Source organism: Saccoglossus kowalevskii, chromosome 8, assembly GCF_978046115.1.
Source record: "Saccoglossus kowalevskii chromosome 8, keSacKowa6.1, whole genome shotgun sequence".
NCBI classification, from domain to species: domain Eukaryota; kingdom Metazoa; phylum Hemichordata; class Enteropneusta; family Harrimaniidae; genus Saccoglossus; species Saccoglossus kowalevskii.
Genome location: NC_140648.1, coordinates 33,701,481 through 33,720,446, shown reverse-complemented (window position 1 = coordinate 33,720,446; position 18,966 = coordinate 33,701,481). Strand labels below are relative to the sequence as shown.

At 37.3% G+C, this 18,966-nt stretch overlaps 1 protein-coding gene across 1 annotated transcript; it reads left to right on the top strand.

Moving 5' to 3' along the window:
* Nucleotides 1–339: 339 nt before the first annotated feature.
* LOC102807083 (uncharacterized) lies at nucleotides 340–18,766 on the top strand. The gene is made up of 9 exons (XM_085503000.1): nucleotides 340–679; nucleotides 4,221–4,356; nucleotides 5,128–5,263; nucleotides 5,926–6,082; nucleotides 8,026–8,172; nucleotides 10,932–11,063; nucleotides 13,018–13,104; nucleotides 13,518–13,660; nucleotides 16,547–18,766. The coding sequence occupies exons 1-9, from the start codon at nucleotides 511–513 to the stop codon at nucleotides 16,706–16,708; spliced, it is 1,269 nt and encodes a 422-aa protein (XP_085359126.1). The 5' UTR covers nucleotides 340–510; the 3' UTR covers nucleotides 16,709–18,766.
* The last annotated feature ends 200 nt before the right edge of the window (nucleotides 18,767–18,966 follow it).

Below are 18,966 nucleotides of genomic sequence, written 5' to 3'. Positions count from 1 at the left end.
GGCACCCGTCTCATCTCATCACGGTTTGGGGTAGGAATCCCGGATGGGAAGAACCCATGTAGTGTTGTGCGTTTGTATAATTCCTTTGTCTCTCTGAAAAGAGTGAATTACGACATATAATCGGATATAATCCACTGCAAATCTTGGTTTCCGAATGATCAAAAGATCTAGCCGTATTATAACGTCGAGCATAGAGGTATAATTTAAATCTCAGACTAGTAATACAATATTACTAGTCTGAGTTTAAATATACCTCCATGCGTCGAGTAAATAACTTCTAATTCTAGTGTGAAACCTATATTCATTTACCGGATATATCACGTGACTGCCACCATGTGACTTAGGTCAAACAGCGATGACAGCTGAATGTCGTTGGGGAAGATGACATACACTAACAGTTTGCATTGGAAGTTGCTTCTTCATATCTACCCATATCAGTGATATTCAGTGTAACTCCCCAATGCTGTAACGACGTCGAGATCTTGTATCCGCTTGGTTTATAGCAACAATATGTCTGAAGACGTCACCACGAGCTCGGAGGACGAGCTGGAATGTCGACCACAAAATATCATTGCGGTCATCGATGAGTTGGAAGAAATTGATTCGTTGTTGGACAGTGTACCTCTGAAGACAACTTCAAACGGAAACCAACAACCACCATTAGATGCGCCAAGACACGGTAGGTTTGCCTCATTTCGATGACGTATCGCATGTTGCATGTAAACAATAAACATTGTTATACATGTATTAGCAATACTCGACTGGCCACACGCAATTGTTTAAAGTTTCAAACTACCACTGAGTTTTCACTTATGGCGAATTCAATTATGTGACTCAGTAAAAAATAATTTACTATAAAATACTTTTTGAGATAATTTTTAAAAATTTAAACTGTTAACCTGTGATACGGGGGTCTGTAGGTATAATGCAGAGTTTTGTGTAATTCGTACGAGGCATAGGCATATTTTTCATCAATAAGTTGTGAAAACTGAGCAAATAAATAAATAAATACTGATGTCTGCTTAACATATGGTAAACCAGTATTGTTTTCAATTACTCTTCAATATGGGATTTTTCAAAAAAAAACATCAATTTGACAATTGCCATCTTTATTATTAAAAACAATAACATGTGTTTTTTAATTGTGAATTTGTCTACGATCCTTGCCTATATACATTGTAGTACAGTGTTGACCTGGTTTAACCAATATGTAACTATCTATACCTGGTTTAACCAATATATACCTATCTATACCTGGTTTAACCAATATTTTCCTATCTATACCTGGTTTAACCAATATGTACCTATCTATATCTGGTTTAACCAATATGTACCTATCTATACCCGGTTTAACCAATATTTACCTATCTATACCTGGTTTAACCAATATGTACCTATCTATACCTGGTTTAACCAATATGTACCTATCTATACCCGGTTTAACCAATATGTACCTATCTATACCCGGTTTAACCAATATGTACCTATCTATACCTGGTTTAACCAATATGTACCTATCTATACCTGGTTTAACCAATATGTACCTATCTATACCCGGTTTAACCAATATGTACCTATCTATACCTGGTTTAACCAATATGTACCTATCTATACCCGGTTTAACCAATATGTACCTATCTATACCCGGTTTAACCAATATGTACCTATCTATACCTGGTTTAACCAATATGTACCTATCTATATCTGGTTTAACCAATATGTACCTATCTATACCCGGTTTAACCAATATTTACCTATCTATACCTGGTTTAACCAATATGTACCTATCTATACCTGGTTTAACCAATATGTACCTATCTATACCCGGTTTAACCAATATGTACCTATCTATACCTGGTTTAACCAATATGTACCTATCTATACCCGGTTTAACCAATATGTACCTATCTATACCCGGTTTAACCAATATGTACCTATCTATACCTGGTTTAACCAATATGTACCTATCTATACCTGGTTTAACCAATATGTACTTATCTTAGGCTAATCTGCATGTTTGTTTTGTTGTGTTAATTATTGACTGATTAGAATAAGTAAACAACTCCCTCTAACAAGAATGTCAAAAAAATGAACTTAAATAGTTGAAAAACATCCTGTTACAAAATTAGTTATGTCATAATCCAAAGAATATAGGGATAAATTGTAGGATGTAGCTGATGTGGTGCATGTCTTTTAACCCTAACCAGTCACTGGATGTGATGTATTTGAATCATGTTTTCGCTCCATTGAATTTACAAAAGACTGCAGTAATTCAGATCTAGGGAAATATTATATTGTATTTTTTACTTGCAATTTACATATATTCTTACCTTTAAATATCTTACAAAACTGAAAAAATGCATTAGTAAATCAAGTATTTTCTCTAGAAAAGTGCATCTCCAATACAAGTACACATAATATAAAATTGCATTTTATTGTATACTGAGTCATTAAAATATTTACATTTACATAAGGTGCATGCACTACTAATAGAGTAAATACAGTTCAATGCAACTTTAATATCACATTTTGTTATGACCAGTTTGTCACATATTTTTAAAGAAAAAGAAATGTGTACTTCTTAGTTTTAACATAATTATGAGTTGCTGGTATGTTTGTTACAATGTTTCAAATTGAAACAATGTGGGTAGTAATATGTTGCTGGTACTTCAGTATTTCTATTGATGTGACATTTCTCATTCATATCTGTGTCAACCATGTAAAAACAACCCAAATTACTAATAATATTAAAATATCAAAAGGAATTGGTTGTTATTTAAACATAAAAATACAGAGAATACTTGCTTAATTAATTTCTAAAGAAATAAAAACATGTATTTATGTGCATACTCATTTACTTTCAGTTAAAATTTATTAGTTATAGTGTGGAATCCATGTACTATTTAGAAATATGTATTAAAATAGAGGAGATCTCATGTGCAGGAATTGGGTCTCAAATGACATTCACAATGATCGCTAAAAACATAAATTCTCATGGGTAGACGCTTGTTTGCGAACAACGACATACTATGACGGTTTGCTACCACATGTGCAGGTAACGACTTCCTCACTTTAACCAAACTATTTTTCATTACATTGTTCGTACCATCATAAATGGAAGGGAAATGTTTGAGGTCTTCATTGTTGTTGTTGTTGTAGTCAATTTTCTTATCGTTAAAATGACTCAGTTAATCAAACATTAATAGTATCCAGTATGGCATCTAAACCAAGTTTTATTTTGTTATGTTTTCTATGTATATTTTTAACTTTAAATTTGTCTTTTTGTGGTTGCAATAACTTCTTCTTGAAAACAGTCACCCTGATTGTATTGATTTTTTGTACAGTGATGAACAGATGAGCTAATATCAAACTGCTAGATTCTTGTAAACTTTTGCACATTATGAACATGTACATGTATAGTGTGCCTGAAGTTATTAAATATAACTGAATATGTAATATGCAACTTGAACATGAATGTAAAATCTACTTACTTACTCGTTGTATTATAACAAAATATATTTTAAAATGCTGATGGATGTCATTTTTTTTTTAGATCGGATTGAAGATGGCCGACTGACAGACATTTTGTATAATTTATGAATACTGTTTCATACCTTTAATTCTGGACATGCCCTGACTAAATTGTACCGGTACATTGTGTCACATATTAATAATTAACTTGCATTAGTTTGAAATTCTGATCCAAACATGGACTTGCTCACTGAATGATGTCAAAGGACTAGCTTCATAACTCGCATTTGGAATTGATAAAACGGTAATCTTATGAAAAATTGTTACAACATTTATTGCAGAAGACTTTCTCATTACATTAAATTCAGAAAATCTTTTCACTGGCTAGAGAAGCCCTTGGGAACACCCATTACCCATGAGTCTTTCCCTGAATCATACATGTATCTAAATTACCCATGAGTCTTTCCCTGAATCATACATGTATCTAATTTATATAAAACATAGATTCCATCAAATTTTGTATATATTTTGAGCATTATAAGGATCGCTACAGTTTGACTCACAATATATAATTTGTAAAACATTCTCATTCTTGGACATTAGGGAAATTGTGATGGTCAAAGGTCATACTGATTATTGTAGAATTCTATAAGAGTAGTATTGATCCACTGATGCATTGTCATTGATTGATTGATTTATGTATTTTTTATGATTTGTGTATTGAATTCAAGATGGCTTCCACATTACAGGTAATCATGACATCTCAGAAAGGAGACCGCTTGTCAAAACAACAACATACACATCCTTGGCCAAACTTAAAGATAATCAGAAAAGACGACAAGATTCCATCACAGATGAAAAGATTGTTATAAAGAAAAATGTTAAGTAAGGACGTCTATGATTTCTTGGATTATTGCTTTTTCATGAGATATACTGTATAGATATATAAGGTTGCTTTATTAAAGTGTAACAAATTTTGATTTTGCTACTGACTGGTTATGGTCTACCCAGCTGATTGCTGAGACATGGACTTTCCAGTCATTGTCTGGAACAAGTTCCTTCTAGTCGACCCCAAAGACATGGTCTAATCATTATATCTCTGGGACAGTGAACTCCCCAGCCAATCACTGAGAGAATGATCTTCCAAGCCACACCTGTACATTGATATCCTCATGTAATCTTTTGAACAATGGTTTTTCCAGCCACTCCCTGGAAGAATGGCCTCCCACATCAGGACAGTGCTCTACTCAGCCAAACTCTGGGATATAATCCTTCCAGCCAATCCCTGAGATGATGATTTTGCCAGCCAATCCGTGGGAGAAGGGTCTCGCCAGCCATTCCCTAGAACAATGGTCTCCCAAGATATTTCCTTGGACAATGGTCTTCCTATCCAGTATCTGGGACAATTGTTTTCCCAGCCATTCCTTGGGACAATAATGTTCCCAAGGTGTTTTCATGGCAATTTTTTTTCTATCCCCAGCATGCTCACTTTTCATTCAAAATTGTGTCTGATTTAGATCTTGTATCACGTATCGTAAGCAATTCAATTTAACTTCCCTTTGGAATGTGGTGAGGCATCACTGGTTTATTTTACTTTCATCTTTCCAGTTAAATAAATAATAGTTATTTTCCCAACTCATCTTTTTTATTCCTTAGATCTTTCTACAAGAAGCAAGATGCCCTGATTAAGATGTTATCAGATGCGATAGATCAGATTGAGAGTGGTCTTGATGCTGATACCAGCAATAAATGGATTGCTAGAGCTGCTGCTTTGAGTTTCTTTATGAATCTTGTAAGTTAAATTATGTTGTAAGTTGCATTATGTAAGTTTCGCTTTATTATAAGTTGCTCTATGTTGTAATTTGCATTATGTTGTAAGTTTCGCTTTATTATAAGTTGCTCTATGTTGTAATTTGCATTATGTTGTAAGTTTCGCTTTATTATAAGTTGCTCTATGTTGTAATTTGCATTATGTTGTAAGTTTCGCTTTATTATAAGTTGCTCTATGTTGTAATTTGCATTATGTTGTAAGTTTCGCTTTATTATAAGTTGCTCTATGTTGTAATTTGCATTATGTTGTAAGTTTCGCTTTATTATAAGTTGCTCTATGTTGTAATTTGCAGTATGTTACAAGTTCATTATGTTGTAAGTTGTTGTTTTGAGAGTTGCTTGAGAGTTGCATTATGTAAGTTCATTATTGATTTAATTTTAATTTAAAGTGGGAGGGTCTTCACCTGTGCACACATGAGAATTGAGTTCCAAGCAACGATAACAACACATGTCAAAAACGCAAAGGCTCATGGATAGACGCTTGCTTGTAAACTATGACACACTATGGCCATCTGACGCATGTGCAGGTGACGACTCCCTCGCTTTAAGTTTATTCAGTTGCCCTGATATTTAATTAATAATAACTTTATTACACTTTATTACATATTTAATATTGTATTGCAGTTACTATTGGTTGCTAAGGTGATCGCTGCTTATCTCTCTGGGTCAATATCAATCATTTCCAGCTTGGTTGACAGTGCCATTGATCTGGTGTCTGGCGTCATCATATTCGCATCTGGTAGATCGATCAAGAAAACCAATATCTACAAATACCCAATAGGTAGCATTTCATTACATTCCTTCTCTTTTTTTACAAAAGCAGTACATGTATATGGTAAAATAGGAACATGCAGGTTTTTTTCTGGTCTAGTAATGACTGCTATGTACCTTTTGTTGGGGAGAAACTTTTTGGACATCAGCTGAGACACTTTTAATAATACTCTCCATTCGACTCCATCACATTGTATGCTACAATTCAAACTGAAATGCGATGTGTGATTCATGAATGTGGAACAAGTTGGTACTATGCAAGACCTGTCTTAACTAGGTTTTTTGTTGTGGTTAGATCTAAGTTTCTCTATAGGGATGTGCGATGGGTAGTGCAGATTTGATATACGAATCTGTTTTTATTATGAATACGCATGGGCAGTAATGTAAATACATAGATGCTGTACATTTTGCCTCATGTATGGTTTAAGCATAGATTCAAATTAACATTTGGTGCCATTTAAAAAAACACATAAAACAAATAAATCACAACCACAGCTTGCTTTTTACCTAAACATTGTATTTAATGAGTCAAGAATAAATAACATTCTTGTTTGTTTTATACCATGCATAAATAATTACATAGACATGAGTTGTTACACGAAGTACGGGCTAAGATTTGACCTGTGATCAAATCATTTTCATATAGCACATTGACCTTTACCTACTTTTCCTTGCAGCAAAAATACACGATAATGTGAGAATCGTTATCTGAGTCAATATATATGTTGTTTGTTGATTTGATAGTCGGCTTGTTGATAATGTGACCCTTGCTTTTTTTAAGATTAGTCATAAACTTATAGCAAGGTCAAAGCTTCTCCACAAAGGTGATGGTATTGAAATGATATATATATATATATATATATATATATATACACGGTGATAGAGGAATTAAAATTAATACACAACTACATGATTATTGAAACTCGACAGCACTGTTTGTAAGGTGCAATTGCTTTCCTATACTGTTGCGAATGTTGCATCTATATGGTGGGTTGAACATTGGGACATTGCTACGTGGGGGGCTCAAACTTTAATTGGTGTTTGTAGCCGATTTCGCGTAGAGCTATTTGGTAAGGTGGTGCCACGATGTCAAACATCTTCTTATCTGACGATATTGCAGAAAGATGCTTGTTAATCCCGGCCGGGATATTCTTTGTGATAGCCGGTTGGTAATTACTCTCCTTGTGTACATATACTAAGTTGGCATTAGGTTTTATGAAGGGACTGTACAAACTTTCAATGAGGTTTAGCGTGACATCAAGGAAGTTTACGATTTTCTTGTTTGCTTCGATCGTGAACTTTAAGCCGTTGTTTTTAAACACGCGACAGTTTTTTGATTTTTTCAGTCTCATTGGGCTAAGTCTAAGGCGACTAAGCCATCATCTCTGTATAGACCAATGTGAACGTTCTTTACTAACTGTGCTTTGAGCTGTGAAAGCAGGTAGCAGCCCACAAGTTCGCAGGTCTCTGCGCCGTCAAAACCTCCCATTGTGACATCAAACGTGTTGGAGTCCCTCTTTTGCCACGACGATTGATTGTGGATCAACAATGTTTGTTTGTTTGTTTAATTTGCGAAGCTTATATTGTATGCTCTTTGGTGTAGTGAATTATTAAACATAAAGCTCCTGATGAGTGAGGTACTTGTACATTGTTTGTACCTTACGAAACAGTGCTGTCGAGTTTCAATATTCATGTAGTTGTGTATTAATTCCTCTATCACCCTATTCACCCGCTCTACATATACTTTTTATTGAGCACTTTTGTTTTGGAATGTCAACCTCCTTCTCCTCCAATCAGCACAGTCCCCACTAGTCACCTTAGACATAATTTACCAAAGAATGCAGGCATATATTTTTCTGCATTTGCAACTTCAACGTCATGGTGGAACCAAACATCATCACAAATGATGAACCCTATTCATATAATAATAGTTATATTTTTTAATATTTTAAGGTAAGACTCGACTTGAGCCGTTAGCAATCCTTGTACTGTCTTCAATCATGGCAGTATGTGCAGTTCAAATTATTGTGGAAGCCATCAATAGAATTGCATCTAAAAGTGACGTCAACATGGATTTACCAAGTATTATAGTTATGGGCAGTAAGTATGTCAGTGCGCTATGATTGGGTGTGGTGGTACGCTGTAATTGGGTTGTCAGTGCGCTATGATTGGGTGTGGTGGTACGCTGTAATTGGGTTGTCAGTGCACTATGATTGGGTGTGGTGGTATGCTATAATTGGGTTGTCAGTGCACTATGATTGGGTGTGGTGGTATGCTATAATTGGGTTGTCAGTGCGCTATGATTGGGTGTGGTGGTACGCTGTAATTGGGTTGTCAGTGCACTATGATTTGGTGTGGTGGTACGCTATAATTGGGTTGTCAGTGCACTATGATTGGGTGTGGTGGTACGCTGTAATTGGGTTGTCAGTGCACTATGATTGGGTGTGGTGGTATGCTATAATTGGGTTGTCAGTGCGCTATGATTGGGTGTGGTGGTACGCTGTAATTGGGTTGTCAGTGCACTATGATTGGGTGTGGTGGTATGCTATAATTGGGTTGTCAGTGCACTATGATTGGGTGTGGTGGTACGCTATAATTGGGTTGTCAGTGCACTATGATTGGGTGTGGTGGTATGCTATAATTGGGTTGTCAGTGCACTATGATTGGGTGTGGTGGTACGCTATAATTGGGTTGTCAGTGCGCTATGATTGGATGTGGTGGTACGCTGTAATTGGGTTGTCAGTGCGCTATGATTGGGTGTGGTGGTATGCTATAATTGGGTTGGCAGTGCGCTATGATTGGGTGTGGTGGTACGCTATAATTGGGTTGTCACTGCACTATGATTGGGTGTGGTGGTATGCTATAATTGGGTTGTCAGTGCACTATGATTGGGTGTGGTGGTATGCTATAATTGGGTTGTCAGTGCACTATGATTGGGTGTGGTGGTACGCTTTAATTGGGTTGTCAGTGCACTATGATTGGGTGTGGTGGTATGCTATAATTGGGTTGTCAGTGCACTATGATTGGGTGTGGTGGTATGCTATAATTGGGTTGTCAGTGCACTATGATTGGGTGTGGTGGTACGCTATAATTGGGTTGTCAGTGCACTATGATTGGGTGTGGTGGTACGCTATAATTGGGTTGTCAGTGCACTATGATTGGATGTGGTGGTACACTAATTGGGTTGTCAGTGCACTATGATTGGGTGTGGTGGTACGCAGTAATTGGGTTGTCAGTGCACTATGATTGGGTGTGGTGGTACGCAGTAATTGGGTTGTCAGTGCACTATGATTGGGTGTGGTGGTACACTAATTGGGTTGTCAGTGCACTATGATTGGGTGTGGTGGTACGCTATAATTGGATTATCAGTGCACTATGATTGGGTGTGGTGGTACGCTATAATTGGGTTGTCAGTGCGCTATGATTGGGTGTGGTGGTATGCTTTAATTGGGTTGTCAGTGCACTATGATTGGGTGTGGTGGTACACTAATTGGGTTGTCAGTGCACTATGATTGGGTGTGGTGGTACGCTATAATTGGGTTGTCAGTGCACTATGATTGGGTGTGGTGGTACGCAGTAATTGGGTTGTCAGTGCACTATGATTGGGTGTGGTGGTACGCTATAATTGGGTTGTCAGTGCACTATGATTGGGTGTGGTGGTATGCTATAATTGGGTTGTCAGTGCACTATGATTGGGTGTGGTGGTACGCTATAATTGGGTTGTCAGTGCACTATGATTGGGTGTGGTGGTATGCTATAATTGGGTTGTCAGTGCACTATGATTGGGTGTGGTGGTATGCTATAATTGGGTTGTCAGTGCACTATGATTGGGTGTGGTGGTACGCTATAATTGGGTTGTCAGTGCACTATGATTGGGTGTGGTGGTACGCTATAATTGGGTTGTCAGTGCACTATGATTGGGTGTGGTGGTATGCTATAATTGGGTTGTCAGTGCACTATGATTGGGTGTGGTGGTATGCTATAATTGGGTTGTCAGTGCACTATGATTGGGTGTGGTGGTACACTATAATTGGGTTGTCAGTGCGCTATGATTGGGTGTGGTGGTACGCTATAATTGGGTTGTAAGTGCACTATGATTGGGTGTGGTGGTACGCTATAATTGGGTGTGGTGGTACGCTATAATTGGGTTGTCAGTGCGCTATGATTGGGTGTGGTGGTACGCTATAATTGCATTGTCCTGTAGAACACATGCAGAACTTACAAAAATGTATGTAGGATTTTGTCACTTTGTTCTGTTGATCTGTATAAGCAGGTCTCTTGTGACCATTTTGGTCGCAATGGCTAATAAATTTATTCAACGGTGATTACAAAATATTATCTAAGTTGCCAACCTAAACAAAGTCTGACTGACGACAAATTCTCTGTTAAATAAAACAGATTATACAGGTTGTCAATTCTTGGTGGCGCACTTCTATGCATTCCATTATTCACCGTATTTAATTACTGTTATGACAATGTGTGCAACAATCACTGCATATTTTGAGTCTGAGCAATAAATCACATAGATTGCAGCACAATAATGTGATTGAAGGTTGTCAGTGTCTGCTGATAATGATAGAAAAAACATCGCATCTGAAATATCTAATTTTTAACATCTTTAATGTATTTGTAAAATAATCAATTCTGGCGACTAGTAAGTTTGTACTCTTTTATTAATTTAAAATTGGTTGCCAATGGCCTCATGGGAAAGGATTAAACTTTAATAAGGGCTGAGAAGAATTCTACTGAATCACCTGCTTTGTCCTATGGGACAATGTTTCAAAAGTTTGGAAGGGTTATCTATTGAATCATCACAACCATTGCCCTAATCTGGTTACTGTTGATTTTGTCTTTGCTAGGTACAGTTATTGTGAAGTTCTTTCTGTTCCTGTTCTGTAGAAGAATACACTCACCATCCACAGATGCATTGGCCCTGGATCATAGAAATGATGTTGTCTCAAATAGTGTTGCCCTGGCTTGTGGTGCAATCGGTAAGTAAAAATCTCTAATAGCTACCTACTGCTGGTTATATACTGACCCTATTGTTTTATGTTATAGCCACCTACTACTGGTTATATACTGACCCTATTGTTTTATGTTATAGCCACCTACTACTGGTTATATACTGACCCTATTGTTTTATGTTATAACTACCTACTACTGGTTATATACTGACCCTATTGTTTTATGTTATAGCCACCTACTACTGGTTATATACTGACCCTATTGTTTTATGTTATAGCCACCTACTACTGGTTATATACTGACCCTATTGTTTTATGTTATAGCCACCTACTACTGGTTATATACTGACCCTATTGTTTTATGTTATAGCCACCTACTACTTGTTATATACTGACCCTATTGTTTTATGTTATAGCCATCTACTACTGGTTATATACTGACCCTATTGTTTTATGTTATAACTACCTACTACTGGTTATATACTGAACCTATTGTTTTATGTTATAGCCACCTACTACTGGTTATATACTGACCCTATTGTTTTATGTTATAGCCACCTACTACTGGTTATATACTGACCCTATTGTTTTATGTTATAGCCATCTACTACTGGTTATATACTGACCCTATTGTTTTATGTTATAGCTACCTACTACTGGTTATATACTGACCCTATTGTTTTATGTTATAGCCACCTACTACTGGTTATATACTGACCCTATTGTTTTATGTTATAACTACCTACTACTGGTTATATACTGACCCTATTGTTGTATGTTATAGCCACTTACTACTGGTTATATACTGACCCTATTGTTTTATGTTATAACTACGTACTACTGGTTATATACTGACCCTATTGTTTTATGTTATAGCCACCTACTACTGGTTATATACTGACCCTATTGTTTTATGTTATAGCCACCTACTACTGGTTATATACTGACCCTAATTTTTTATGTTATAACTACCTACTACTGGTTATATACTGACCCTATTGTTTTATGTTATAGCCACCTACTACTGGTTATATACTGACCCTATTGTTTTATGTTATAGCTACCTACTACTGGTTATATACTGACCCTATTGTTTTATGTTATAGCCACCTACTACTGGTTATATACTGACCCTATTGTTTTATGTTATAGCTACCTACTACTGGTTATATACTGACCCTATTGTTTTATGTTATAGCTACCTACTACTGGTTATATACTGACCCTATTGTTTTATGTTATAGCCACCTACTACTGGTTATATACTGACCCTATTGTTTTATGTTATAACTACCTACTACTGGTTATATACTGACCCTATTGTTTTATGTTATAACTACCTACTACTGGTTATATACTGACCCTATTGTTTTATGTTATAGCCACCTACTACTGGTTATATACTGACCCTATTGTTTTATGTTATAGCCACCTACTACTGGTTATATACTGACCCTATTGTTTTATGTTATAGCTACCTACTACTGGTTATATACTGACCCTATTGTTTTATGTTATAGCTACCTACTACTGGTTATATACTGACCCTATTGTTTTATGTTATAGCCACCTACTACTGGTTATATACTGACCCTATTGTTTTATGTTATAGCCACCTACTACTGGTTATATACTGACCCTATTGTTTTATGTTATAACTACCTACTACTGGTTATATACTGACCCTATTGTTTTATGTTATAACCACCTACTACTGGTTATATACTGACCCTATTGTTTTATGTTATAGCCACCTACTACTGGTTATATACTGACCCTATTGTTTTATGTTATAGCCACCTATTACTGGTTATATACTGACCCTATTGTTTTATGTTATAGCTACCTACTACTGGTTATATACTGACCCTATTGTTTTATGTTATAGCTACCTACTACTGGTTATATACTGTGACCCTATTGTTTTATGTTATAGCTACCTACTATGGTTATATACTGACCCTATTGTTTTATGTTATAGCTACCTACTACTGGTTATATGCTGACCCTATTGGTGCTATTTTGATGAGTGTATATATTGGTTATAACTGGTACATGAGTGGTGCAGGTCAGTCATACATCATGCATTGTCTTTAAATTTGTGTAAATATCAGCCAGCGATTCTGAGAAATCACTCACATGCAAAGCCATTGAATATTAGAAGAATTATTTATAAAAGTGTTTCTTCCTAGTTAGAATGAAACTGTAATCTCTCCATTTAATTCCTCTTTCCTTGAGAAATGTTTGTAGTCTGCAATTTCTTTCAGAATATTGGGACAAAAATAGCCAATTTTTTTGTTTAGAAACTGAAAATTTACCAAAGTTTTGTCTGTTGGCTCCAAAAAATAATTGAAGAATGTAAGAAAAAAGTGCAGAAAAATTTGGGCAACAAAGTCTGGTGTTCAAAAGGTTATAACACTGATTTGGTCAATAACATATGTGAATTATCGATATAACGTGGTACTTCCTATTTCTCAATAGTACAAATTAAACAACTTGCCGGGAGGACTGCACCACCAGAGTTCTTACAGATAATTACGTGGATTTGTATTCATCACGATGAAAGAATAACAAAAATTGACACAGTCCGGGCTTTCCATATCGGCAACAACTACCTTGTTGAGGTAAGTAATGTTCTGCTTTATCACAGGGTGGTATTCCAGAAAACGAAGTGCTATACAAGTACACTGACCAGAAGACCCAGTGCTACACCAGTACACTGTGACCAGACGATCGAGTGCTACACCAGTATACTGTGACCAGAAGATCAAGTGCTGCACCAGTGCACTGTGACCAGAAGATCCAGTGCTACACCAGTACACTGTGACCAGAAGATCCAGTGCTACACCAGTACACTGTGACCAGAAGATCAAGTGATGCACCAGTTACACTGTGACCAGAAGATCTAGTGCTACACCAGTTACACTGTGACCAGAAGATCTAGTGCTACACCAGTTACACTGTGACCAGAAGATCTAGTGCCACACCAGTACACTGTGACCAGAAGATCGAGTGCTGCACCAGTGTACTGTGACCAGAAGATCGAGTGTTACACCAGTATACTGTGACCAGAAGATACAGTGCAACACCAGTATACTGTGACCAGAAGACCCAGTGCTACACCAGTATACTGTGACCAGCAAACACACTGCTACACCAGTATACTGTGACCAGAAGACCCAGTGCTACACCAGTACACTGTGACCAGAAGATCGAGTGTTACACCAGTATACTGTGACCAGAAGATCCAGTGCTACACCAGTACACTGTGACCAGAAGATCGAGTGCTACACCAGTACACTGTGACCAGAAGATCGAGTGCTGCACCAGTTACACTGTGACCAGAAGATCTAGTGCTACACCAGTATACTGTGACCAGAAGATCTAGTGCCACACCAGTACACTGTGACCAGAAGATCGAGTGCTACACCAGTACACTGTGACCAGAAGATCGAGTGCTGCACCAGTTACACTGTGACCAGAAGATCGAATGCTACACCAGTACACTGTGACCAGAAGATCGAGTGCTGCACCAGTTACACTGTGACCAGAAGATCTAGTGCTACACCAGTGTACTGTGACCAGAAGATCGAGTGATGCACCAGTACACTGTGACCAGAAGATCTAGTGCTGCACCAGTACACTGTGACCAGAAGATAGTGCTACACCAGTATACTGTGACCAGAAGATCCAGTGCTACACCAGTACACTGTGACCAGAAGATCGAGTGCTACACCAGTACACTGTGACCAGAAGATCGAGTGCTGCACCAGTTACACTGTGACCAGAAGATCTAGTGCTACACCAGTATACTGTGACCAGAAGATCTAGTGCCACACCAGTACACTGTGACCAGAAGATCGAGTGCTACACCAGTACACTGTGACCAGAAGATCGAGTGCTGCACCAGTTACACTGTGACCAGAAGATCGAATGCTACACCAGTACACTGTGACCAGAAGATCGAGTGCTGCACCAGTTACACTGTGACCAGAAGATCTAGTGCTACACCAGTGTACTGTGACCAGAAGATCGAGTGATGCACCAGTACACTGTGACCAGAAGATCTAGTGCTGCACCAGTACACTGTGACCAGAAGATAGTGCTACACCAGTATACTGTGACCAGGTAATGCAGTGTTACACAAGTAGTCACCAGGAAGCCAAGCACTGCACCAGTGCACTGTGACCAGGAACCCAGTGCTGCACCAGTACACTGTGACCAGAAAACCCAGTGCTACACCAGTATACTGTGACCAGAAGACCCAGTGCTACACCAGTACACTGTGACCAGAAGATCGAGTGTTACACCAGTATACTGTGACCAGAAGATCGAGTGTTACACCAGTACACTGTGACCAGAAGATCGAGTGTTACACCAGTATACTGTGACCAGAAGATCGAGTGCTACACCAGTACACTGTGACCAGAAGATCGAGTGTTACACCAGTATACTGTGACCAGAAGATCGAGTGTTACACCAGTACACTGTGACCAGAAGATCGAGTGTTACACCAGTATACTGTGACCAGAAGATCCAGTGCTACACCAGTACACTGTGACCAGAAGATCGAGTGTTACACCAGTATACTGTGACCAGAAGATCCAGTGCTACACCAGTACACTGTGACCAGAAGATCGAGTGTTACACCAGTATACTGTGACCAGAAGATCCAGTGCTACACCAGTACACTGTGACCAGAAGATCGAGTGCTACACCAGTACACTGTGACCAGAAGATTGAGTGCTACACCAGTACACTGTGACCAGAAGATCGAGTGCTGCACCAGTTACACTGTGACCAGAAGATCTAGTGCTACACCAGTTACACTGTGACCAGAAGATCTAGTGCTACACCAGTTACACTGTGACCAGAAGATAGAGTGCTACACCAGTACACTGTGACCAGAAGATCGAGTGCTGCACCAGTTACACTGTGACCAGAAGATCTAGTGCTGCACCAGTTACACTGTGACCAGAAGATCTAGTGCTGCACCAGTTACACTGTGACCAGAAGATCGAGTGCTGCACCAGTTACACTGTGACCAGAAGATCTAGTGCCACACCAGTACACTGTGACCAGAAGATCTAGTGCCACACCAGTACACTGTGACCAGAAGATAGTGCTACACCAGTATACTGTGACCAGGTAACGCAGTGTTACACAAGTAGTCACCAGGAAGCCAAGCGCTGCACCAGTGCACTGTGACCAGGAACCCAGTGCTACATTTGTATTCTTAATATTGTACGATAAAGTTTTTCAAATCTACATATGTTGTTAACACATAAACACTAAAATAAACAACAATAGACAAAATTATGTTGTTTTTTCACCTGATTTGAATATCAGTAGTTTAAATATGAATTTTATTTTTAGAATTGGAACAATTCCAGTACATACAGTGAACTACAGTACATGCCTTATATTATTCCATATATAGGGTTGTACTCTGCAATATGTCAATAAAACTGACATATTTTTACATAATTTGTTTGTTTGTTTGTTTGTAGGTTGACATTGTTCTGCCTGAGAATATGACCCTGAAAGAAGCCCACAATATTGGAGAGCCTTTACAGAGGAAACTTGAAAGGCTTAAGGATATAGAAAGAGCATTTGTGCACATAGATTATGAATTCACTCACAAAGCAGGTGATGAACATAAGACTGTGTAGACTTTGACACCTTACAGGTGATCAGAGGATTGTGTTTTGCATTAATGTTGGAATGACAAAGTGGTATCTGGGGAATTTTACATGAGTCATTTACAAGAATCCTTTGTTCTAAATGTGGCATTTCCATGAATCCTTGTATAAATTGTGGTGGCTTACTAATTGGCATACACACAGACAATTTTTCAAGAATGGGAGAAAACTAATTTCCATTTTTACAAGGTGCACCATTTCTTTTCAAAGTAGTTACAGACATATATTGGATTCATACGAATTGTGGAGCTTTTCAGAATCACTGAGCTCTGTGTATTTAGTACGTAGGTTGATTATTATACAAAGTTTGTCGTAAAAATGTGTTTTCAGGAAGTGAAATTTTGTAAAGTGTTTTGCAGCAAGTGCCAAATATGTGCTGAAGCAATGTTAACACTGAAATGACCTCTAATATTAGAAACTAATGTCTGCAGTCAATTACAGTCTATCTATGGTTGTAGTTGCTATAGAGATTACAATATATTCTTTCCATTTACATAAATTTATTTTAATTGTATTTGCTCATTTCAGTGTTTCCAAAGATTGCAGATTTATTTACATCAAGTACTTCTATGCTTTTACACACACTGTTATTGCAGTGTATTTTTATAATCCTAAACAAACATACCTGTGAGTGTAGTTGTCATTATGCAGGATTGTTCTGTAGTGGTTTTCACTAAATCCCGTTGACACCAAAAGCTGAATCTAATTCATTGAATGTTGTCACAGCCAAGTGTGCAGACTAACTTAAATAATCTGAACTCCCTAGGCTGAGCTTAAATTGTACTGTATGTATAGTCTAACCACAATAATCTGAACCCCCTAGGCTGAGCTAAAATTGTACTGTATGTACAGTCTAACCACAATAATCTGAACCCCCTAGGCTGAGCTTAAATTGTACTGTATGTACAGTCTAACCTCAATAATCTGAACCCCCTAGGCTGAGCTTAAATTGTACTGTATGTACAGTCTAACCACAATAATCTGAACCCCCTAGGCTGAGCTTAAATTGTACTGTATGTACAGTCTAACCACAATAATCTGAACCCCCTAGGCTGAGCTAAAATTGTACTGTATGTACAGTCTAACCACAATAATCTGAACCCCCTAGGCTGAGCTTAAATTGTACTGTATGTACAGTCTAACCACAATAATCTGAACCCCCTAGGCTGAGCTTAAATTGTACTGTATGTACAGTCTAACCACAATAATCTGAACCCCCTAGGCTGAGCTTAAATTGTACTGTATGTACAGTCTAACCTCAATAATCTGAATTCCCAGTTTTTGGAATAACCTGTTGTACTTTAGGGGTAGGAGTCATTTGAAAACATGGAGGAGTGCATCAGCATTTACTTTTCATTCATCATTTGAATAAATGCACACAATATACATTTATTACAAATTATTTATTTTGGTCAATCATTAATAGAATCTATTAATCTATTGGATTTCACACCAGCAGTTTGGTTAACAATTCTTGTATTTTCAATACTGATCAATCAAAATTTAGTTTTTATCTTAAAATGTTTATTTTTTCTTGGTTTACAATGCTTTTTACATGAATTACAATGCAATTTTTGTCATACTATTTATTTTTTACATTTTTTTAATTGAGTTAATATGTAATTAATGCTTACATCATTGATGTTTTCTTTGATTGCATTAATTATTCATTGAGGTTGAATTTATTTTTGCTCATTCTCATAAGTAGAAATGTAAAAGTTGTGTTAGAACTCAATGTTTGCTGGAAAATCGTTCATTTTCAAACTCAGCTTATTTGATTGAATATCAGAATTATAGTGGGATTAAATATCAGGGAATTTTAAAAAGCAATTGTTTCTGCTTCATGTCCTGTTCAATATGTGTCTCTTATATCGATGTATACAACATGTGTACAAAAGAAATTATGAGAAATTCATGCTGTTTATTAATGCTTCCAGTATTTGTTGTTATACACTGCTATGTGTTCGTGTAAAATGTATTTGCTTGCAAATATGATACAATAAAAATAAAGAATTATTTCAATTTAAATATTGTTTTCATTATTAGTTTATTAGTCCCCGTTCAGACGAAGTCCGAAAACAGGGACTTGTAATTTGGTCTCTGTCCGTGCGTCCGTACGTCTGTCCGGAGTCATATTTCAGAATCCGTCGGACCGATTCCTAGTACTTTATGTGGGACATATGCACATGCAGTGGTTTAGCGATTTGATTCAATATGGTCGACTGGCA